This window comes from Desmodus rotundus, chromosome 2 (genome assembly GCF_022682495.2).
Source record: "Desmodus rotundus isolate HL8 chromosome 2, HLdesRot8A.1, whole genome shotgun sequence".
Classification (NCBI taxonomy): Eukaryota; Metazoa; Chordata; class Mammalia; order Chiroptera; family Phyllostomidae; genus Desmodus; species Desmodus rotundus.
The window spans coordinates 192,143,853-192,168,514 of NC_071388.1; the positions used below are offsets into that span (position 1 = coordinate 192,143,853).

Below are 24,662 nucleotides of genomic sequence, written 5' to 3' on the forward strand. Positions count from 1 at the left end.
GAAATTAGACAATAATTATAACAATTATACTCAGAACTTTAGAATCATGGTAGGATACTGGTGAAAGCATCACATAAATTGTGAGTTTTCTTCTTGAGTTTGATAACTAGCAGTTAACCTGTAGTGATATAAAACACTTTTGAGACAGAAAATGTTTACAAAGTAGGTAACTGTAATAATTGGAAGCATGAACTTGGGAGTCAAGAAGACATAGGCCAATGTGCCCAGCTCCATCACTTCCCAGACTTGTGAATTCACAAGCCGCAGAGGTTTATAAACCTTTTTATAAGCCTCAGTTTCTTCATGTAGCCAATCGGGACAGCAGTAAGACTTTCCTCATTAGGTCAACACAGGGATTAAATATGAGGATAATGCTTATAAAGCACTGGGCAGAGGACCTAGAGCCTAGCAGTTACTATTTGTAAATATTTCTACTATAAAAGTGTTAGGAACTTACATCTGAAGTTTGATCTAGATACATTTATTTACACAAAAATGCCCTCAAATTTTCAATCTGTGCCTCCATTAGCAAGGAAAATTAGGTTCTCTTGAATTCCCCTCTCTTAGTGTCATTTCGCTGGTACATGTATTTGGGGAAAGGGTTAGCATTTAGCACCCACGTCTGAGTCTTGTTCAAGTTTAATGTGCTTTACGTCCACTGCACTGTCCCTCGCTGGCCAAGGTCTTTCCTCTTCCTAACGTAGACCCAGGAGTAAACGGTGGACCGCACACGTGTGCCCCTTGGCAGTGAGGGTGAAGAAATGGGGTGGAGGTGCGGTCGGGAGCAGGACTTACTGGTGGTCTGTTCTCCTACTAGAGGCTTGCTCTCCCTCCCGTGGTTCACGGCAAAGACCTTGAAGTGGTAGGTGACCCCTGGGGACAGCCCTAAGACTTCCGCAAAGTTGTTCCTGCTGACGGGCAGCCGCTGCCCATGCTCTCCAGGCAGGTTGACGGGGATCACGTCCACGCGGTAACCGGTCACGGCACTCTCGGGGGGTGTCCACATGATGGTGATCTTCACGTCTGTCACTTCCACAAACTGCAGGTCCCGGGGAGGGGGAACTTTATCTAATAGACGAGAGCCAACTGGTTATTCACCACGCCTGCTGAAGATTGTTTTTAAAAAGCCAGTTTCCTGAGTTGTCTGAGGCAACTCACAGAGCCTCTCACTCCAGGGCAAGGCTAGGTTTCATCTGTTCACCAGAAAATAGGCTTCTCTGCTTATTTTCATGGTTCAGTCATACAGCTTATGACATATGACATTTGAAGGTTTTATTTAAAATACGTAGGTGAGCAGATGATGTCCCAACATATGAAGTGTCCAATTGAAGAGTTTAAAATTAACATACAAAACAGGCATTGAGACAACAGAAAAATATGTGGTAATTTTCGTTTCACTGAAATCATTTTGTAATACTTAAGAGCAATAGATGAACTGACCCTTAAGTTTCTAGGGAAAAATATGAAGATTTTATGGTGTCAGTTTTTAATCAGGAAAGCCAGTAACCAGCTTTGATGTTATTTTATAATGAGGACATTTCAGCCAAATTTCATAAATTCAAGGATAAACTAATCTGTTAAATTATTAGCATACCGGAACTACTGACAGAGATAATAACAACTCCCCCACAGAGACCATTATTCTTTCTTCCCACACTTCTGGTCCTCCTCAGCGGGCTAAAAGAATGAACACAATTCAAGGATTACCGTGTTTCTCTAACACAGTGATTTTCAACCAATGTGCCACAAGTTTTTAATATGCAACACCTGACTATTTAGTCAGGGCATTGACCTGATGTCCCTTACCAGGAGTGTCAAACTCATTTTCACCAGGGGCCACATCAGCCTCGAGGTTGCCTTCAAAGGGCCGGATGTAATCTTAGGACTGTATAAATGTAGCTACTCCTTAACTAGAGGTAAGGAGCTCGGTGCTGCCGCCGGGTAGAAACAAGGTGCCAGGCCAGATAAAAAAAGGAGGAGGGCCAAATTTGGCCTGCGGGCCTTGTGTTTGCCACCTGTGCCTTAGACTGTCAAATAAAAAAAAAAAAACGACAACTGCCAACACAACAATAGCTATCTGGTATAAATAAATCAAAACTATACCTATTTTTTTGGTCAGATTGGCAAAAAATATTATTTTTTGGTGTGCTGTAGAACGTTAGTAATTAGTTTATGTGTGCCACGAGATGAAAAAGGTTGAGATTCACCACTCTAACAAAACGAAGGTTAAAGCTGTTACCCGACTAAGCCCTGAGGGATTAGATAGCACAGGAAGATTCTTCAACTTCACTTACCCGGTCGAGGGACGCCGGTGGTTTCCTGCTGGATGAAGACGGGAGTGCTCTCTTGGTTTTCCTCCACAGCGTAGATAGTGATGTTATACTGAACACCGGGTTGCAAGTCGCTGAGGGTGACAGAGTTGGCAGTTTCAGGAAGGTTGAGTTCTGTGCTACTGCCTTCGACTGATGGTGAATACACGATTCTGTACCCTGCAGATTTGTGAAGGAATAAGTAAGGGATGCTGTTTTACAAAACAGAGGGGAAAAAGTGTCCGTAGACCTCAACATCTTGCTTGAGTAGTTAAGAAGTAGTGATTCTTGAAAAGCTGACTTTTTTGATGCTGCTACTTCTTTTAAGGAGTATTCGGTATGGAGATGAGCTAAGAACAGCCATGCATATTGTTTTAATAATAAATATTATTCCTAAAGACCCGAGATCCTTAACACATGCCTGTTAGAGAAGCCACAAGGTGAAAGTAAATTTGCATGTGAAACTGGGACCTTCTCTTGGCGCTCTACGTGAGGGAAGTGATCCACGGGCCACCTGGGGCACAGAGTTGTGGAGCACTGCCTGCTCTTTAGGGACTCCAGGGACAGTGGAGTCACCAATGAGCTAAGTATGGACGCGACTCAGCTTCCTCTTTTAGTATAAATCTTAGCGTGAGATTTTTCAGAAAAATTACCCCCTTTCTACTACAGGAATGTCTGATTCAATAAGTCAACGAACCAGCTTTAGAGAGTTTGTGTGTGTAAGGGTTGATAAAATGGATTTGAGGGGGAAATGACCCATATGAACGTAGAGCTGTAAAATGTGAAAATGATCACATTCATAATTACTATACCACACACACACACACACACACACACACACACACACACACACACACACCCTTCTCTATCCTAGACTAGCATTTATGCAGGAGAGCTAAGTGATAGGCCAGTCCTCAGATCAGAATCTGCTCCCTCACCTCCTGTGCCATCAAGATTAACAAGGCAGCCAAGAAGAGGAAGCCAAGCTGACCTGTGATGGGGGCCTGGGGTCGGCTCCAGTGAACCACTATTGACGTGTCATCAACTTGGCCCACGGTAGGATTAGGAGGGGCATCGGGTGCTACCAAAGAAAAAAACCAACAAGGAAAACAGTCAGAAAATACTACTTCATGTCTGTTTTACAACAACAACAACAACAGATTATTTGATACCAGGTAGTACACATGTACCTGTTGTCTGAGAAGTAGACAGGATCAGACTCTGCTCTCCTTCTTCAGATATCTGATAGACATTTACAATGTATTTTCGGCCAGGCAGCAGGTCAGGGATATTCACAGAAGTGGCTGTGCTTGGAAGATCTTTGAAATAAAAAGGGAAGGTTACTAATCTGGAATACCAGTCCCTCAAATGACTTTAAAGCCTCTGATAAGATTTAAAAAACTATGTATTCATGTGGGGTGGGGAGAAGACTGGAAGGAAATGTATGAATGCATACCCAATAGTTATCAGTGTGCAATGGGACAGTTTTTCTTCCTATTTTTCATTTTTCAAATTTGTTCTCTAAAGATGCATAATTTTTGTAATCACCTCTAACTTTGTAACCATAGTCCTCTCGTAAACATCGTTCTTACATAGTAACTGTTATGGGTAGGGGATGATGGGGAGTGCAGTAGGAAGGATATTCTTTTTCTTTATCTGGGTGCCAGTCATGTGGGTGTATTAGCTTTATAAAAATCCACAGTGCCTGGCTGGTGTGGCTCAGGGGATTGAGAGCCAGCCTACGAACCAAAGGGTTGTCAGTTGGATTCCCAGTCCAGGTCACACGCCTGGGTTGCAGGCCAGGTCCCCAGTACGGGGCAAGCAAGGGCCAACCACACATTGATGTTTCTCTCCCTCTCTTTCTCCTTCCCTTCCCCTCTGCCTAAAAATACATAAAATCTTTAAAAATAAAAATAAATAAAAATAAATTCACTGAGCTCTATATTCATGATCTGTGTACTTTTCAGTATGTAGACTATTCAACCATCAAGCTTTTAAAAGGCCCCTAAACATGAGAATTTGGAAAGCACAAAGGAGGCTGCTCTGCACCCACTAACGCTAATATTTTCTATAGCAGCACTCATCCCGGCGATCACTACCATAAAGAAACCACTTCCGATGTGTAGACCTGTGCCCAGGCAAACACATCAGGGACCAGGAAAACGTGAACATGGCTCAGGAAAAACCCAGTTCAGTTCTAGAGATGCTCAGTCATTCCCCTTTCTCATACAGGAAAGTACTCTGTTCACACCGGGCTGTCAACTAGTTCCAAAGCGCACGGACCACCCGCCTGAATGCCAGGACCTCCCAGATCCATCACAACAACACGCTTAGCTCACCGAGGTACTGAGGCTCATCCCCCTCTTCACTCAGCTCATATTCCACACGGAATCCTGACACCGTGTCCGAAGCAGAGACCCATGAGACCACAAAGCTACTGGCCGTGATTTCAGTCACAGATTCAGAAGTGGCCACCACAGGAGAAAAGGGTGTTGTCTCTCCCGTCACTGTGTTGCCTAGAGAGTCACAGAAAGGGGAAAGAGAGCCTTCAGCCATGAAGAAAATTTACTACCATCAGTAGAATATAAGTTTTTTTAAAAAAATAAATGTGGGTGTTGTCCATGGAAGACTATGAATCCAGAAGTAAAGCTCTCCCTGAGGAGAGCCCAGCTCTGAGCAGCTGGGGTGCAGAGGGGATGGCGGGGTACGTACTGCTCATTGCTGGGTTTGTGCTGGTGGTGGTGAAGTCAAAGCGAGTCACTTCTCTGTGGCCATATTGCTGGACACTTATGAGCTGCCCCTCATATACCACATTTGGCCTCAGGCCTTTAATAGTGTAGGAGTTTAAGTGGCCTGGAATGGTGGCTTCCTTCCAATTGGGTGAGTTTTTCTAAAAATTTAAATGAAAAAACAAATCATACAAGTGTTCACAACAGAGAACATTAGGAGGCAAAGTGGCATAATCTTCAAAGAATGAGGGACCTTTGCAGTTTCGTTATGGAGGAAAATCATGGAAAATTGGAATCAGGGTATGGACCTGTGGCAGAGTCTGTTAATATTAAGGATAATTATTTTCATAGCTAATATTCACCGATAACTTACAATGTACTAAATTCTGTGCTATTTCACTTGCACTCTCCCATTTCATCTTCCACTCCACTCCTTGAAGTTAATGATTGTATTGACCTTGTTTTCCAGGTGTAGAAAGAGTTCTACGGCAGGGCCAAGGTTACACAGTCACAGGTGCTAAGCACCTTCCTTTCCGCCAGATTAATTATTGAATATCATTACCATAATGTGATGAACCCAAGTTTAGCCTCTCCCAACTTTTTCATTTCTACAATTAACAGATATATACATATCCCTCTCTGAAGTGGGGAAGCCATACATTCTATTGTTCCCTTGATGGGTTACAATTCAAGTTGCTGTCCTTGCAGAAACAGTCAAAGACATAATATTGCTTCACGAGTCAGTTCCTAGTTCCTGCGAAGACTCACTCTTGGATGTAAACTGCCCCATCAGAAGTGGTTACCAACGGTGGGCAAGACCACAGAAGAATGTGATTTCGGTTTATTTACTCTTTGCCTGCACTTTGCATTTCACATCCTGTCCGACTTCACTCATATGCCATAGACCACACAACTCACTGCAATAAAGCGTGTGGAAAGGAAATGCCCTTACTTCAGACCAGACGAGATCCTTTTAAGTAGCAGATATTCTACACTAATGTAAGTCAAAACACATTTTTAGACCATTGATTCTCTTAAAATATCCAGTCTACCAGTTTCAATAGTTCAAATATTTCAGTGTTCATTTATATTTTTGGAATAAATGAAAGTGATGTCACTTTTTTTAAATTTAAATTTTAACTCAAATACACTGTGCAAAAAATTAAAATACAATTTAAAATTGATTAATACAATTAGCTTGGATTTCTTTTATTCAATGTGAACTTTTTTTGGTTAGCTATCAGAAGAAAATACTAGAAAAATAAACTCGTAGGTGACACACCTTAAAGAAAAACCTGAAAAATGATTTTGAGAGTGGACAAGTATTTAATACTTGCAAACAGTAGGAATGGCAGAAATAAGCTGTAAATGACAGCATGTCCTTGGGGCTGGGAGAAGAGACCTGACTCAGATGCATCAGCAAATCTGGAATTTTTTAATTGTTAAAAATCTAAAAGAAATTCATTATTGCCATGCTTTTGAAGACATTACAACTTAATATATGTTTTATTCCTACCTGTAAATGTCTCTTATTACAGTGGTCTCACATAATACTTCAGGGTTAAGTTTACAGCAAATAAAATTAGTGATGAGAAGATGAGAGACAAGAAGGTATTATAGAAAGAATACATTGATTCCGTTGACTGACCTCGTTACATACAAAGTTCTACAAATGGCTCTTCAAACAAGAAGAAAGAAGAAAAAGAATGATTACAACAGTTTCAATTTTTTTTCTGGAGAGCTTCAATACAACTGCATGAGTTGGTCAAATGGTTTGTTTTATTTCATATTTTTTTTAATTGCTAGAATTCAATGGTTGTGATTAAAAATGGACATTTTTCTCCAGTGTTTAAAATAGTGCTTCTCAAATGCTGAGTTGAGAATTTTGGAGATTTAGCAGGGCAAGTGTGAGAGGGTAAGAGAAACTAAAGCTTGCTAGATCAACATCCTCCTAGTTGTGATTCTTCAACTTCTAGACATTTCTTATGAGAAAATTATGATTCATTCTTTAAATAAACAATCATCCCTCATCTGTACTCCCTCTCAGCATTCCTTTCCCTTCTACATAACTGCAGAGGATCAAAAGTCAGTTTTTAAGAAATGACCACTTATAAAGTAAGCAAAAAGAAAAAAATATTAATTTAGCTATTTTTTCCCCAAATGATGAAAATGATGCCAACAATTTTTTTTTTCCTTTGATGGAGTTGTAAAATGTATGAAAACTTCAGCGTCTCTTCCCAAACGGGTTAAGAATAATTTTAAGCATTATCATTTCTAAGTCCTTGCTAAGATCTTTCCAACATATAGAACTAAATTTTTCTAAATACCATAAAAAGCTAAACCTGTATGTCAATTGGTTGGTCACATTGCTTTGTCATTAAATAAATGTTAATGTTATATGGATAATTCATCAAATCTATTGGCTCAAAAACTGAAAAAAGTTTTTGAGAATTTGTTAATTTCGGGAGACTTAGTGTCCAGTCTCTGGGTGGCATACTCACAGGCTTCCACCTGAGGATGTACTTGGAAATGTGGGAGGGTTCTGGTGCATTCCACTGGATGGGGTGCGAGTTGGGGTGGCTGGGGGTCTCTGTGATGATGACTTGGACAGGACCGGAAGTGCCTGTAAATAAAAATGGGAGATATGCTTATCCTGAGTATTCACTCACTTCAACTTGAGATTTACTGCACATGGATGGCCATCATTAAAGACAGTTTTGCTTATCTGTAAATGTGAATATAATAAGAATTTTCTGGAATCAGCTTTTACATATATATTGACACTGGAAATCAGTGCAACAAATCCTGTTTTAGCTGATAAATTATTGTTGATCCTGAGAACTGCCAATAGAACTTTTACATTTTTAAAAAGATAAAATACATTTTTTTAAAAAATGCCTCTTAGCTTACTTTCTTCTCCATTTTCAAAGTAAGAATTATAAGAAAATGTGAGACTATCTACAAGTAATGTAATATTGACTATACATTTCATTTACTTATTATATTTAGCTTCTTTGAAGCAAATTCTGGTTTGGGGAGGCTGGCATCATGAATGAATCTACCACCTACAAAGAAGACAACATTCCAAAGGCCACATGACATGATGTAAAACAAATATATTTCTAAATAGGGTAGACTCTTAGACAAATAGACATGAGTCTTAGTTAAAGACAGTTTTATTTCTCATCAGTTTAAAGCATTTTATCATTTTGGGGGAAAATGTTACCTTATTTTTATGAGGTAAGTTTACTCTAAAATCATACTATATTTGGTCAAATTATTATTTTTTATTGATTTTTAGAGAGAGAGAGAGAGGAAGAATGAGGGAGAGAGACTGATTTGTGGCTCCACTTATTTATATATTCATTGGTTGATTCTTGCATGTGTCCTGGCCCTGACTGGGGATTGAACCTGCAACCTTGACCTATTAGGGCGACGGTCTAACTGACTGAGCTACCTGGCCAGGGCCTGGTCAAATTATTCAGAGAACATTTTTTTTTTTTCTAAAGCAGTTATCAACTGAAATGACATTTTTCAGGATACATTAAATTTAGTTTATTTTCACATCTTGATATAAAGTATGGTTTTAGTTCTTTTTTAAAAGAAAAATAAGGGAAGTGGAATTAATTTCTTAATGGTGTAGACTCAATTCAGGATAATGAGTAACTGAATAATTCATGCTAGCAGAACATAACACTATTTTTTCCCTAAATACTGTCTTTTTCTGTCAATCAACATTCAACTCACTAGACACAAAAATAAAGTTTCTTATAATAACCTTTTCAAGAATATCTAACAGGCACCCTGTCAAACAGAGCAAAATTTTGTGTGTTTAATAAAACACTTCATGAGATTAACAGATTTAGGTTTTCTGAGAGCTCTTAGAAAATACTCTATTGATTTTCAAACTCATTATCTTTGCTGTTAAATTCTCTTTGAAAATAAAGTTTTCTCTAGGAGAAAAAGTATATAATTTGCAAAGCTATGTAGACACAAAAGTTCTAGAATAATATATTCACTTTCACACTGGGAATAATTCAAGTTGACTGAAGACTAACAAATACTTTTTGAATCTTGTATTCATTTAATGTAACTATTTCTAAGCCACATGATTTCCAAAATTCATGTACAAAATTCTCATTTTTCCATTCTAAAGTGGTACATATTTCCGAGAACACGGAAGGATGTTTGTTTTAATCAGTTGACAGAAGTCAACGCCATGACCCTCTTTAAGTTACCCTTTCTGTTCAGGAAGCCTCTTACCAATGTAGGTAAGTTCTTAAAGGTAAACACTGAGACCGGGCTGGTGTGGCCCAGCTGGTTGGAGCATCATCCTACAAACCAAAATGTCATGGCTTTGATTCCTGGCAGGGCCATGCCTGGGTTGCAGGTTAGGTCCCAGTTGGGGTGTATACAAGAGGCAACTAATCAATGTTCTCTCCTCCTCTCTCCCCCCTCCCTTTCCCTCTCTCTAAAAACAATAAGCATGTCCTCAGGTGAAGACAAAAAGAAAACTAAACATTGAAGCAAAATTTGAGATGTGATGATTTAAAGTACTACTTCCATGTAAATCAGTAACTATAGGTATCGTGTCCTTAAATTATTCACAATAATTGGCATACAGTTGCTTGAACATTGATCCTTTGAAGAAATCCTACTATAATTTCCCCAGACAAAGAGATACCTGATACGTGTTTTACGTAGTTTGGTGATCACAATTTTGAGGGCGAAAAGTTTATGATGCCACAGAATACACAACGCCAAGAATGATCCCTAATGTAAACCACGGGCTTTGGGTAACAAAGGTGTTTCCATGTAAGTCCACTGACTGTGGCAAACACACCCTTCTGGGGATGGTATTGATAGGCTACGCACGTGTGGAGGCAGGAAGTGTAAGAAAAATCTTCCTTTCAATTTTGCTGTGAACCTAACCCTGTCCGAAGAAAAGCAGTCCTTAATTTTAAAAAGTTTATGATGGTTAAATGTCTATTAAAACAAAGTTTTAGAAAGGCAACATGAATGACCTTTTCTGCCCACTTTGATGTCCAATCATGCTTCTATGGCTACCAGAACAATAAAGTGGTGGAGCAAACCTACAGAAGTTTCTTTTCTTTTGAAAACTTCAAGCCCTGGTTTGAAGGTCTATGTTCTCAATGTTAGCCTTCTGCCAGAGCTCACCTGTAAGAGAACTGCACTGCAAAGGGAGGTCATGCATTTGTCCAGGAAGTAGAGACTTTGCTTGTCCATTATTTGTAAGGTCAATTAAATTAAGGTTATCACTATGCTCTACCTTATTCCGCATATGATTGGAAAACAAATTCTGAAAATTCTGATGTCATTTGCATCATTTAGATTTAAAATTTTGATCATCCTTTCAAAACTGGTGAGTTGGTAAAACCTTTAAAATTAACCTAAATGAACAATTACTCACCATTGTGAAAACTTTACTGCCTCTCTTACTCAATGTGATCAGGGTAACAGTAAAATAGTTAAGTAAAGATATGATACAAGTCTGGACTTCTGGCCAAGATGGAGGCATAGGTAGATACACGGTGCCTCCTCGCACAACCAAAAGGAGGACAACAACAATTTAAAAACAAAAAACAACTAGAACTGACAGAAAATCGAACTGTATAGAAGTCCGACAACCAAGGAGATAAAGAAGAAACATTCATCCAGACCAGTAGGAGGGGCGGAGAAAGACAGCTGGGCAGAGAGGACTTGCACCAAGGTGGTGGCTGGTAGAACGGGTGGTCCAACATTCAAGTACAGATAAACCAGAAGGAACAACTGGGGAACCAGACAGACCACACAACCCAGTGTTCCAACTCTGGGAAATAAAGCCTCAAACCTCTCATTGAAAACACCTGTGGGGGTTGAAGCAGCAGGAGGAACTCCCAGCCTCACAGGAGGGTTCATTGGAGAGACCCACAGGGTCCTGAAGGTATACAAGCCCACCCTCCCTGGAATCAGCACCAGAGGGGCCCAATTTGATTGTGGGTAGTGGGGGAAGTGACTGAAAACCGGCAGAGAGTGGAGCAAGTGCCACTGTTCCCTCTCAGACCCCTTCCCCACATACAAGGCCACACACAAAGCAGTGACGTGGGTTGCCCCACCCTGGTGAACACCTAAGGCTCTACCCCTTACTACGTAACAAGCGTTACAAGACAAAAAAAAAAAAAAAAAAAAAAGGCCCAAATGAAGGAACAGATCAAAGCTCCAGAAAAAATACAACTAAGTGATGAAGAGAGAGCCAACCTATCAAATACACAGTTCAAAACACTGGTTATCAGGATGCTCACAGACTTGGTTGAATATGGTCACAAATTAGATGAAAAAATTAAGGCTATACTAAATGAAATAAAGGAAAATGTACAGGGAACCAGCAGTGATGGGAAAGAAACCAGGACTCAAATCAACGGTCTGGACTAGAAGGAAGAAAGAAACATTTGACCAGAACAAAATAAAGAAACAAGAATTCAGAAAAATGAGGAGAGGCTTAGGAACTTCCAGGACATCTTTAAACGTTCCAACATCTGAATCATAGGGGTGCCAGGAGGAGAAGAGGAAAAGAAAGAAATTGAAAACTTATTTGAACAAATAATGAAGGAGAACTTCCCCAATCTGGCAAAGGAAATAGACTTCAGGAAGTCCAGGAAGCTCAGAGAGTCCCAAAGAAGTTGGACCCAAGGAGGAACACACCAAGGCACATCATAATTACATTAGCCAAGATTAAACAGAAGGAGAGAATCTTAAAAGCAGCAAGAGAAAAGGACACAGTTACCTACAAAGGAGTTCCCATAAGACTGTCAGCTGATTTCTCAAAAGAGACCTTACAGGCAAGAAGGGGCTGGAAAGAAGTATTCCAAGTCATGAAAAGCAAGCACCTACACCCAAGATTGCTTTATCCTTCAAAGCTTTCTTTTAGAATGGAAGGGCAGATAAAGTACTTCTCAGAAAAGGTCAAGTTAAAGGAGTTCATCATCACCAAGCCCTTATTATATGAAATGTTAAAGGGACTTATCTGACAAAAAGAAGATCAAAAATATGAACAGTAAAATTACAACAAACTCACAGCTATCAACAACCGAACCTAAAAAAGACAAAAACAAAAACATGTAAGCAAACAACTAGAACAGGAACAGAATCACAGAAATGGAGATCACATGGAGGATTATCAACGGGAGTGGGAGGGGAGAGAGGGGAGAAAGGTACAGAGAATAAGTAGCATAAATGGTAGGTAGAAAATAGACAGGGGGAAGTTAAGAATAGTACAGGAAATGTAGAAGCCAAAGAACTTATATGTATGACCCATGGACATGAACTAAAGGGTGGGAATGTGGGTGGGAGGGGGTGTGCAGGGCGGAGGGGAATAAATGGGAGGGAATAGGACAACTGTAATAGCATAATCAATAAAATATATTTTTAAAAGAAGATATGATACAAGTCTGTCCTTTAAAATCCAGTTAAAAATAAAGTCAAAAAGAATAATTTCCAGCAAAGATGACCCTGGAGAAGTTAAACATTGATGGGTTTGCAACTCAGTCCTTTTTTTCTCTATTTAGTTTGCTGAGATCAGTGCCTTCCTAGTTGTTTATTGACAAACCAAATGTCTCTTATCTTCTGTTCGTTTGAACAACTCAACAAGTCCTCTGCTAGAGGGACAGATGAGCCATGGCTCGAGACAATCTATGGGTAACCTGTTTACCCTTTCTTTCCCCCCTACTCTTAGAACCCCACGTGCAAGGCACAAATTACTGAGAAAACCGGACATACAGACAAGCTGTGTGCTGAAGAGAAACACCCATCCCCTCTCCCCTAAATCTCCTCTCCATTCAATGGGCTAAACTGTTAATCTTTCAGAAGAGTAGGAACAAGGTCAACATGTAAGAGTCCAGCACAGAAGGATTCCTTCTCGTCTAAGTTTCCCCTCTGACATGTCCATGGAAATGCTTCTGGGCAGCAGCTATGGGAACAAGTTTATTTGAAAAGACAGAAAAAGTTCTCTCAAAATCAGTGAGAAGAAAATCACTTTCCATAGATTGTCACACCACTCCATAACAATCTATACATAGGAACTAGAAAGCATTATCACTTAGAAGTTTCTATCCTTTGACTGCATCATTAAGAAGAAAACCACAATTATACTTTCTGAACATATAGTAATTCTGCAACTGTAGTTTTAAAAATTACTAAATAAAATTTTTTTTTTAATGATTCTTATACCCAAATTCACCATGAAATACAATTTAGAGCCAGGTCAATCTGTGCTGGGGACCTGCCTAAAGCAAAGTCACCCTGGCAGGCCTGACCGTGTCTAAGGCTTGAGGAGAGCAGCACTTCAAAGGTCATGGGAAGAGTGTACCTGAGTGGGTGGTATTCAGGGTCAGCTCGTCAGTCTGTTAGTGCTGGAAGGAACTTGAAGAGTAAGCAGCTACAATCTCCCCACTTTACAGATGAAGAAACAATGAGTGAAGCTTCACATGCATCTCTTTAGAAGCAGAGACAGAGCTGGAACCCATGCCTTGGTGACCTCTGCCTTTGGCCAATCTGTTTCCTATCTTGTTATCCAGGATAGTGAATTTCTTATCATGTTATGGAGGGACTTAGCTAACTTAATCTTCGTCTCTGTCACGGGCAGATTCTGAGGCCCTGACAAATCTCTCTTTTTATTTATCTATTTATTTATTCTCTATTTATTTCTCTTTTTATAAACGTAGGCCATGTTTTAAGTCTAAAGTTAACAGGAGCCTAGGAGGCCTTGTACTTCAGTAGTTGCTCAAATAATTGATGCCTAAATATTAGACTTTTATAATTAACACCTTTTTTTTTAAATAATTAATCACTCAGTGGAACTTAAATTCAATTTTTAAAAAATAAATTAATAAAATCATTGTTAATTCATTTTTACAACACCCCCGTGACCTGAAAAAAACCCAGCAATAAACATTTGAGAGTGTTTGAACTGTGTGGGTGGAGAACTGACCAGTTACTCAACTCTTGACCCAGGGTACTTTGTTCCACATTCCAATTGATCAAACAAATGAAAATTTTGACAAAAAAGGAGCCTAGAGGGAAAACTGAATGAATACGTACCCTATATTATATTTCATGTAATTTTTCTATACAAGTTCTCTGTTAAGAACCATAACACAAAACTCTAACCCTTGACTCTCAGCATAGCCCACTCTGTGGTTTCTATTCCCAGGTATGGATGTGAGGTGAAATCAGCCAGGGTTTTAACTTAATGGAATGCTCTAAGAAACAAATTACATTCAAGCACATTTCCACAGCCTTCCACACCTTTTACTTGGCTGGGGAGAAAGGCAAATGCTTTTAGTCAAAAATTCAATTGATTATTAGATGGTGATAGAAGAAAAAGATGGGAATGAAGGACATTCCAACTTAGGCATCCGAGTATTAGGTATCAGACATTGATGCTGCCCTTCCTGTTTTTCTAAGCTCGTCTAGAAATCTCACTTGGCAAGAATAGAGCTACTTACCTGGATAGGTCTGTAAGGGCTGGCAATGCCACTCCCCAATGCCACGGCCATAGCAGTAGCACTGGTACCTGACGCCATGCACATACTTCTCCCAGGAGTCTCCAATTTGATAAAATGTTCGGGTTTCTGAGTCTTGGCACTGGTCTAAAGTATATACAAGTAAAGGTTAAGCAGGCTCGAAGACTTAAAGCTGCAAATGTAATTTCAGGGTGTTAGAGCATTCATTCTCAGTTTTAACAGAAACCTACAACTGTTCTTACAAATATATGCAGTTAAAAAACCATTTTGTTCATATATTTTACTGTACAGAACAATGAGCAGTAAAAAAAATGCATCAAGAGGAACACTTAGTTTTCCAAAAGAACAGTATTTCTAAATAAAAATTTTAAGATTTAGATTCCAGTATATACTGATATGCTGAATATTAATTAGAGAAGATAAAGTGCTATAGTTTACCCATATTATAACTGATTTCCTATTTGAATAGCAAGGACAAAATATCACTTTATAGGCTTTCTCAAAACTTGGCAGATTTAATTTTACATGTAAATAAATGAACAAGATTTTCATTGTGAACACGTGCTGAGCGGTTTCTAAGAAAACCCGTCAGGCTTCTCTCTCAGCTTTGGCAATCTCGGGTCAAACAAACTCGAGTATCTGATCAGTTTGTTTTCTTAGTGAGCAACCTGTCTCTTTTAGTAAAGGAGCATTAATGGGTTACCTTAAAGCTGGTAACACAGCTCTTTTGAGGCTCAACCTTCACTATTTGCTCAGATCTATTGTAAAGGGCAACCAAGAAAAATAAAGTATTTGGAGGGAGGTATTTACTGGCATCATTATTTGCTTGAGTTATTGCACAGTCAGCAAAGGAAAGTTCTCTTTCATAACACAGACTATCTGTATGATTCAGAACCAAAGAACAAATTACATTTAATTGAAAGAAAACTGTATTTGTCACCAAATTTAGAAAAAATAGATGACTGCCAATATCAAGATTATATATGGGTCCGTGATTAGAGGAAAGACTTTGCAAAGCTCTGATGAAAGGCTCAATCTAACTTCGATCATGGAATATCAAATGGCTCTCCTTATTTGCAACTTGCTGACTATTCTCAGTGGCCAAATCCACCTGGAGAGGCATGACTACTTACCGATGGGGTCACACTTCCATCTACCCCGGCCCTGGCCAAAGCAGGTGCAATTCAGCATGTGTCCCTCTTCATGACGCTTGTGAAATGTGTCGTTCACGTTGTAAGTAATGTCGTCGACAATGCATTGATCTATTTAGGAAACAGAGGGATGGATGGAGAACTTTTGAAACAAAACAAACAAAAAAAACCTATGCTTTTCAAAACATACAGTTCCTTCCACTAAATTATCAAGACCTCCCATTAAAATAACTTTTCTAGCCCTGGCTGGTATTGCTCAGTGGATTGAGTGCTGGCCTGCGAACCAAAGGGTGGTAGCTTCAATTCCCAGTCAGGGTGCATGCCTGGGTTGCGGGCCAGGTCCATAGTAGGGGGCACACAAGAGGCAACCACACATTGCTGTTTCTCCCCCTCTCTTTCTCCTTCCCCTCTCTCTAAAAATAAATAAAATATTTAAAAATAAAATAACTTTTCTGCTGGCATAGAATAAACACCTTTCAAAGCTCAGTTAGTAATACAACTTCTGCACTCACACAAAGTCTCTCTCTTATAAACTTGTAAATGATGGTCGAAGCAGATACCACTGAAGAATGTGGTAAAATACCTTTTTGTGGAAAGGCAATTTTTGAACAAATACATTTTACATTTGGAACAGTTCTGACTTAGTTGATAATGTCCTTTAAATCTCTGCTTGTTACAATAAATGGGAGGAAGATTAAACATACTCATAAACAGCAGCCAGTATGGTATGATGGTCTGACATCTGGAATGGGGGGGATGAGCAGATAATGGGATTTGGGAAATAAAATGATATCTACAGCATTCATAAAGTTAAAAAAAAATCATGCAAACTCTGCTCCCTGAGAGATCCTGAGAAAATCATGGTCTCTCTTGGACTTCAGCTCCTTCCTCTGTAAACGAGGGGTCGGTCTGCATTCCTCCCCACTCGGGTCCCTTTCGCTGCAGCCTCACATGTAATTCTGATTGCTCCCGAATCGTGTTACCCCTTGAACACACAAAAATGTTCTCTACACAAAGGCCAGCAAACAAATTCAGGCCAGTGACAGCACACCAGCCCCATGGACTATTTATTAGCTCAGAGTGCTACCTATATTTTAATTTTCAAGTGAAACAAATAGAAAAACTAAAGCAGATTTAATAAATCACTATCCCTATATTCTATACCTGGGTCTAAAGGGAAAAAAACTGATCTGGACAAAATAAACTGGCCTCTCTATGTATTTGTCTCCTTAAGTCTGGATCTGCAAGGATCTGATTTTATAAGAGCAAAGTCTCTTTTCTTCACAGAAATTACTCAGACTTTTCTAGACAAGAATCCGATGGCATAACTAAACACTAAAGGATCAAATGAGGGTGTTCTAGCCTTTGAAGTCATCTTTTTTGGCTCAGCCCAAGTTTCACATCCTGGAAATGTTTCCCAACCATAGAACTGCTGTGCCAGCTTTTCTTAACTGGCTGTCTAACATGTGAAACTTATCCAGCACAGTAGACTCATGGAACGGTATTGCATGTTTTCTCCTACGTCTGGATAAATACAAGTTTTCACATCAAAGTCGCCCTCTCTGTGCCCTTTGTCCTCTCGAATGTTTTCATGCATCAGCAAGCATACCTCGGAGCCGGGAGTAAGCAACACAGGTCCACTCCCCACGGCCATTCCCCACGCATGTGCACCTCATCATGTGCCCCATGTCATGCTGTTTATCCCACTGGTCTCCAATGCGATACATGACGCCTTCTTTGGTTGTACAGATTTCTTCATGGGCTGTTTAGAAATGGATGGGAAACACACACTTGATAAAAAACGGTCATATGGTCATGAAAGGCAGGCAGTATCATCAGCCCAGTTTGGGGTCCTGGGAACTCTCACTTGGAAAGAATCTCATGTGCCTCTGAGAAACCTCAGGGCTGCTCTGTGACGAACAGCCTTGAGTCCCAGCGAGGAAAGCACAGGTCAAAGGGAGTGATTCAGGAAAGGTTAGGGGATGTCAAACCACGATGATACCTACGCAGTCACACAAAGGGTTTGCATTATTCTAGAAGTCTGGATCTGACCACCGTTCCAGTTTATTCTAACTCAAAGGGAAGCCATGGGTACGAGGTTAGAATTGTAAGCTCCAGGGTGTTTTTCTTCTAAATGCAACATTCTCTTTAGTTGAAATGAGAAAAGCAAAAGTAAGCCTAAGTTGTTTTTTTCTTATGTTTTGTTGCCTCATAATCCCACTTGACAATACAGTGTACAGGTTCTTGATTCTACAACTGGAAAATCAATTGTAGTTATGAGGTTCTTGAGATTTGAAAACACATAAAAGGTATTGGTTCCCCTTTCTCCATTCATACAAACTAGGACCCTCACCCCTCTTTCAGAGAAAGATCCCTTACTTGTCGGGAAACATGGTTTTTGTCATTTTGGTATTTAACACGTGATAGACCTTCTGCCAGGTAATCCAAAGTCATGTGCAGATATTGTAGGTCTGTAGGTCTGTCTATCACAGGCAGGTGCATTGGAAATATTTTAAGCTACTCAGTTGTGTGCTCTTTACAAAAGACATATTTGTGCAAAATTTAAGTGTCCAGACATTTTAAAGAGTCTTTTTACTTCATTTATATTTTTGGATTCTAAATTATACCACTGGGTTTTTAAAATTATATAAATAACTATATAATTCATATATATGTATTATATCACAGAGCTGTTTTATAATCTCAAAATTAAGTCTTAATGGGTAAAGTAGGAGTGAAGTGGACACTGTTCTGTGTCACTCCATGAGGGCTTCATCTTACCAGCCATGGGGCAGAATCCGAACTTCTGGTCGGCGTCATAGTTCTGTGTGGTTCCACACCATTTCATGTTGTCTCTCCTGCCCTCAGAAGTACAGTCAGTGTAGTTGTGGTTGTTGAATAGGAAGGGGAAGTGGCACAAGGCACCATTGGAATTTCCACCTCGAGTTTGAATCAACACTGCCCAGAACAATACACAAATAGGAAGAAAAACATTACCATGGAGCAGGGAATGACTACGGAAAGGTTCTGAGAGAGCCAGGCTTCTGCAGCTCATTACAGAGTGTGTCTCAGAATAAAAGATATCTAACAACAGAGTTCTAAGCTTCCTTAGTGTGTTCACCTTTATTTTCACTCTCATTTTTCCCATTGGAAAAAAAAAAAAAGCAAATGGTCACTTTGAAAAAACATAGCTGCAACCAGAAGAGAAGCAAAAACAGTCATCCATCCTCTGTCTTCTTCAGCCCTGTGGGATTACATGCTGGTTTTAACATGCAATATCTTTAATCCCATCATAACCCTGATGTGTCAGAAACAAATGAACTGGCAGCCTTTGCCCTTGGTGTCGTTTTCCAGGAGGACTAGGGACCATGGAAGGATCATCAACTGATAAATTAGCACCATGTCCCTTGGGTCTGGTCTACAGAAAAGTGATACTTCCTGTGCAACCTCAAGATTCATGGCTGCATTGCCGACTGATAAAAACAGGGCATGAGAAATGGGTCTTTCTCACTGCTGGGTTCCCCCCCCACCGGGGACACTCACCAGTGTGGTCTGTACAGAAAGAGTATTTCTGGTCTTGTTCATAATTGGAAGTGGTGCTGCACCAGAGATGGCCATCCTGTCGCCCCTCACTGGTGCAGGAGTAGTAAGTCCTGCCGTTGTAGGTGAACGGTAAGACACATGGCTCCCCGTTCGAATTGCCACCGTAAGTTTGTGTTACAGCTGCAAGAATAACCAAAAAGGTCTCGGTAAATAGAGCTGCATTTATACCCCTGGCAGCTGCTTATTTATGCCTTCAACGGGAGACCGAGCTTGTATGACAAAGATAGATGATCATCTGGCTAATTTCAGCCAAAAATGCATTACTCAGGAAGTAGATAGAGCAACACTTAAGTTTCTCTGCTGACGTCCCTTGCTACCACCTCCACTGTCATGCCTCAGTCTCCCCACTTGTAAAGCTATATTAATACATGTTAATTAAAGATGCTGCTCAAAGGATACTGGAGAAATATGCATGATACTGTTAGTGGCATAAGTATTAACATGCGAGACTATTGAAGTCAAGTGCACCAATTATTATTGCTGTAATTACTAACTACCACTTTCGTAGGCCAGAAGAGAGGCATTAGGTTGTTAAAAGAAGTTTACAAAGTTCCAGCAATTTGAGATTTGGAGTATAAAATATGGATGACTAGTTATTCAGAAAGCAATGCTTTTGTAACAACACTTTAGACAAATAAAGACAATACAGAGCAGTTTTAATCTTCACCACAGAAAATACGTAGATTAAAAAGAGTGAAAGAAAATATCAAATGTCAATCCTGGCTGTTACCACCAGGGATAAAATTATAACCTTTTCATGTTTGTTTTATTGTCTTATACTTTTTGGTAAATAAATGTATTGCCTTTCAAAAACCAAATAATAAAAAAGGTATCAATACCACTTTTTAAAAAAGATAATGCATACCTGTCTCTTGGCAGCTGACTCCATTGCCCAGGCAAGTGCAAAGCATCTGCTTATTTCCTTGTGTCTTCAGCCACTGCATCCCCACCGAGTAAACCACACCACTGTCGGTGACACAGTGACCATAGGGGACAGGCTGGGGGTTAGTATGAGGCTGGAAAACGGCCATTTGAACATCTGTGACAGTGCCAGATCCTAAGGACATGAGGGAAAAATCACCAAGTTGGACCAGGGAAAATAACTACTTCCTGAAGCCAGTCAGGATCTCTGGGGCCCAGCACAGAGCACCCTGCAGTCCATGTTGTCACTCACCTGGAACCACAAAGAAATGCTCCTCCCACTCTCCATTACTTTTGCACTCAGCCTGGGAAATAATCCACAAAGTCTACCAAATCATCTCCACCTACCAGCACATCTGAAGCTACAGGGATTATTATTTCCAACTCACAGGTATTATTTCTCCACTCAACAGAGCAGATACCTTCAACACCTCCTCACTCCTCCAGGAAGCCCGTAGTCCATGCTTTCACAGCTCTTCACACCAACTCCCATTCCAGCTCACTTCTGACCACTTCCTCGCTCTGTGCCTTGTCTCACTGAACTACTTACTCGTCATTCCCTGATGCGCCCTGTGCTGTCCTCATCCCCTTCTCTTCACCTGGAACAATCTACCTCACCCCTCCTCCCTTGGCAGCTTCCTTAAGCCCAATATACTTGGGCACTTCTCTTCCTGACCTTGTTCTGAGAAGTCCCTGCCACTCCGCAGCAGACCCCTCATCCTCTGTGTGACTACAGGCTCCTTGGGCCACACCCTGGGCTGCCATGTGGATTCTCTAGAAGTTTTCCTACCTTCCACATTTTCTTAGAATGTGTTGTGTTTTTCTCTAAAACCAATCAATTCTCTTAAAATACCTTTGTTTTCAAGATGACACAACAGATTGTGTGGATCTTTTCTATGAACTTTTGGAATCTATTCTCCTGAAGGCCAGGCCCACAGTGGGGGAAGAGCCAGACCTGATGCTAGAACAACTGGTAGACTGATGTCAGCATCTCCCTGAGTAGAAGCCAAAGATAGTTCACAGACAATGGCTCCCGAGATCACACACGCTGGGGAAATAAGGCACCTGCACTCATACGCCCCACCTGGGAGAGTCACAGAGCAAATGAACACAAAGATCCTGTCAAAGTAGGTTCTATTTTGCTTAATCCAGTGCTTCTCAGACCCTTCTGAATAATGGAAACTTTTCCATGTAATATTAATAATATCAATATATTAATATTAATATTAATAATAAGTAATATTTACTGAATGCTTCCCCTATGTAACCCTGATTACCCTTTTAAATTAAACTCTTTAGTTTAATTTAACTCTTTAGACTGATATTTGTAATTGTTTCTTTTTTGGGTTAGCAGCAATTTTACTGATAATAATCAAATAACTCAAAGATAATACCAAGTCTAATCTTGTTCACCTTCTAAGTGCTCAGAGTAACATGAAAACTCATCAAAAGGAAAACAAAACAAGCAAATAATTAAGATGTTTAGGTAAACGACTGATTGCTAAGAGGCTAAGCAATAAGGCTAGTACATTACGTAGTGAAAACTTAATCAAACATATTGAGAATAATAACAGAAGTACACACCACGGATTGTTTGTTCTCTTCTGATTCTTACAAAAGAAGCTACAATGCAAGGATCTTTTTCTTATACTGGAGGGAATTAAAACTTCTTTGTAAAAGAACACTTAGATATTGTGTCATTCATGCCCATCTCTGGGCCTCCATAAACTTCTCAAATCATTAATACCGGTGCATGAAGAAAATGACTGAGCATTATTTATGGAATTCAACAAGCTTTGCCGGAGCACGGGAACACATGGAAAGGGTTGTTCCCACTAAAAGAGAGCCGGATGTCACACAAAGAAAACGTATTCCATTTTGAAAATAGAACATACGTACTTTTTCCCCCTCACCAAACAGAAGAATCAACTACTCATGTAACTCATCATAATTCTCATTTCCATTAAAATGCACTTTACATATCTAAATGCACATACATGTACATGCATGTGTAGCTATATATGTACATATATAAATATATGTATCTATATCTACAGAGGTAGATAAATTATGTAGATTTTGTGATACTAGCCTTTTTTAAAACATCAGTTTAATCTCTTGGAGCTAAAACTGTTTTCCCCCCTAAGATGCATTTTTATTTCATTTTCTCATAACTTAAAAGTTAACATAAATAAAGTTTTAACAACTACCAATCCATAAGGGCACTCAGCTTCCTAGCTGAACCACTGCACGTCACCCTCCAATGGCATGCCAAGGGAAAGGTGGATTCGCAGAAATATTTCTGGCAACGCTGCCCCGTTCCCACCCTGCTCCCTCTGGGCCTCACTGGTGGAGGTGGTCTGCACGGACGCGTGCCGTTCACACTTCCATTCCCCTCGGCCGTTGCCCGTGCAGATGCACTGCAGCAGGTTCCCCCGATTGTCCTTCTTGCTCCAGGTGTCCCCGATTCTGTAGGACGTCCTAGTGTCCTGGTCGTTGCATCTGTCTGTGATAGAAAGGAGGCATTTAAATGTATGTAAGTCAGGTCAAGCTTGGCACACGCGCAACTGAAAAATATACATACATATTTTAACACACACACAGTAGTTTAAAGCATGGTAAGTTATTTTTGATGAAATGTTTCTATTCAGCTGTGGTTCCACACGTGTTAAACTTCCAAAAGGTGGGATTACGTTGGTTCCACCAGAAAGAGAGCTGATTTAATCTAGTTCCACTTCTCTGTTTACCAAAATACGTTTTCATCATCTTTCATTCATTAACGTTTTTTTAGAGTTTCCCCAATGTTCTTTTGACCAAATTCATTCTCTGGTTTTCTATCACCCTTGTCTTTCCCTCCCAGGCTCTCCCTGTAATTGCTCTATATGACCTGCCCTTTAATAGGGGACTTTGTTCAGAAAACCAGGAACAGTGAGGAGGCAAGTAGGATTCAAAAGGTCTTGGGGAGAGGCCCCGAATGAGCTAGAAAAAGACAGCAGCACCTCTTTCTTCATCTGTTTGATAAAAAATTCAGGGGACACCAGCTTCTCTGACTAATACGTTCTCTTCTTCCCCCCCCCAACACCTATTTAAAATCGCTAAAGAAATGGCTTCTTGAATTGTTCAGTGCTAACTCTCCAAGTGGAAAAGTGGGACTATTATTGTAAAATGATATTTTATAACCAAATTACCATTAGTCTATGTGTTCAATTGTCTGGCAAATAGATTGTTTCAATTATAATCTGGCTTTGCCCATATGCTACAAAGTGAGTATAGAGGACGTAATTTGTTTGTGAGTCAGAAAATGACTGCACTGGGTAGGAGAAAAATAATGGGACAGCTGATGCAAATTCACACAAACACACGCCCACATGGATCTCCCTCCAGAATAGAGGTCTAAGTGAAGGTATTGTGGCAGGTTACAGCGGTTTCCCAAGTCCTCAGCTAAAAGGACGGTCTTCCCTTAAACCTCCACAGCACTACTTTCAGTTGTCCCCTTGAAGCCCTTAATATTGTACTTTGTAAAAGACGGCTATGTAAGCCTTTCTCACCTCCCTGGCATACTCACTGACATGCTCTTTGAAAGTTGAGCTAACATCCAATTCATTTTTGCATCCCTACACCATCTTGTACAAAGTAGACTTTAAAAATTTCATAAAACAAATGCCTTTTCTTTGAACAGCTGTTCCCAACTTGCTATTTGAGGAGTTTTAAATAATAGGTAAGAGTTTGAGTCAGACATCTGATTTGTCTTAAGCTAAAAACATTACCACAAAGAAAAAAATTACCACCAAGGTCTTGGAAGTCTGACCTTCAGAATAACATTGTAAATGCAAAAAAAATCTAATGAGCCATCAAGTTTCTGGGAAAGATTTGGTCAGAATCGTTATTACTTTCCATGAGAGATTTATTTTTTGTTAGCAAAGAATTTAAATCTGGATGATGAACATTTTAAGATGGTTAAACATTTTAAGCTATATAAATAAGATAGGTTTCAAAATATTTAGATTTGATTTTAAATGTATTTATAACATGCATAGTTAATGGCTATTTTGCTTCTATAAACTCTGCAGTTGCTATTAGTTTGAACTTTCAAAAAAAGAAGCCTTGAACCCTTGTGGCAGCAAGTAAGGCCTGAGGCAGTCTTACAAGGAGCAGAAAAGCTGGCAGAGGCCTGCTTCCTTTTAGCACTGCTGAGCTTATTTAGGACTCTGAGTAAGAGACACTGTCCTTAACCTCATAGTAGATACATCATTTCAACCAGTAGGATAACACTTTTTAATTCCATCATTCCTGCTTATGATCTCAATGTAGAACATAAAAGGACACCTAAAGCTTTAGAACTGCGATCCATTTCATGCCAGCAGCACCCACGTGCCCAAAGGTGCATTTGCATGTTATTGTAATGAGTTCTTTGCTCTTAATACTTTG

The 24,662-nt window shown here is 39.9% G+C and overlaps 1 protein-coding gene across 6 annotated transcripts in view; it reads right to left on the reverse strand.

The window, feature by feature from the left end:
* FN1 (fibronectin 1) overlaps window positions 1-24,662 on the reverse strand; it is a 67,891-nt gene that overhangs the window by 37,650 nt on the left and 5,579 nt on the right. For all 6 annotated transcript variants that reach the window (XM_045198234.3, XM_024564008.4, XM_045198235.3 and 3 more), the window contains exons 6-19: window positions 22,582-22,740; window positions 20,179-20,370; window positions 19,254-19,433; window positions 18,492-18,668; window positions 17,320-17,472; window positions 15,693-15,821; window positions 14,542-14,685; window positions 7,540-7,661; window positions 5,022-5,199; window positions 4,649-4,825; window positions 3,500-3,628; window positions 3,301-3,390; window positions 2,295-2,489; window positions 796-1,068 (exon numbers count right to left, since the gene is read on the reverse strand). In XM_045198234.3, the coding sequence (XP_045054169.1) occupies window positions 796-1,068; window positions 2,295-2,489; window positions 3,301-3,390; window positions 3,500-3,628; window positions 4,649-4,825; window positions 5,022-5,199; window positions 7,540-7,661; window positions 14,542-14,685; window positions 15,693-15,821; window positions 17,320-17,472; window positions 18,492-18,668; window positions 19,254-19,433; window positions 20,179-20,370; window positions 22,582-22,740 (2,298 nt within the window). The remainder of the gene's footprint in view (window positions 1-795; window positions 1,069-2,294; window positions 2,490-3,300; window positions 3,391-3,499; window positions 3,629-4,648; window positions 4,826-5,021; window positions 5,200-7,539; window positions 7,662-14,541; window positions 14,686-15,692; window positions 15,822-17,319; window positions 17,473-18,491; window positions 18,669-19,253; window positions 19,434-20,178; window positions 20,371-22,581; window positions 22,741-24,662) is intronic.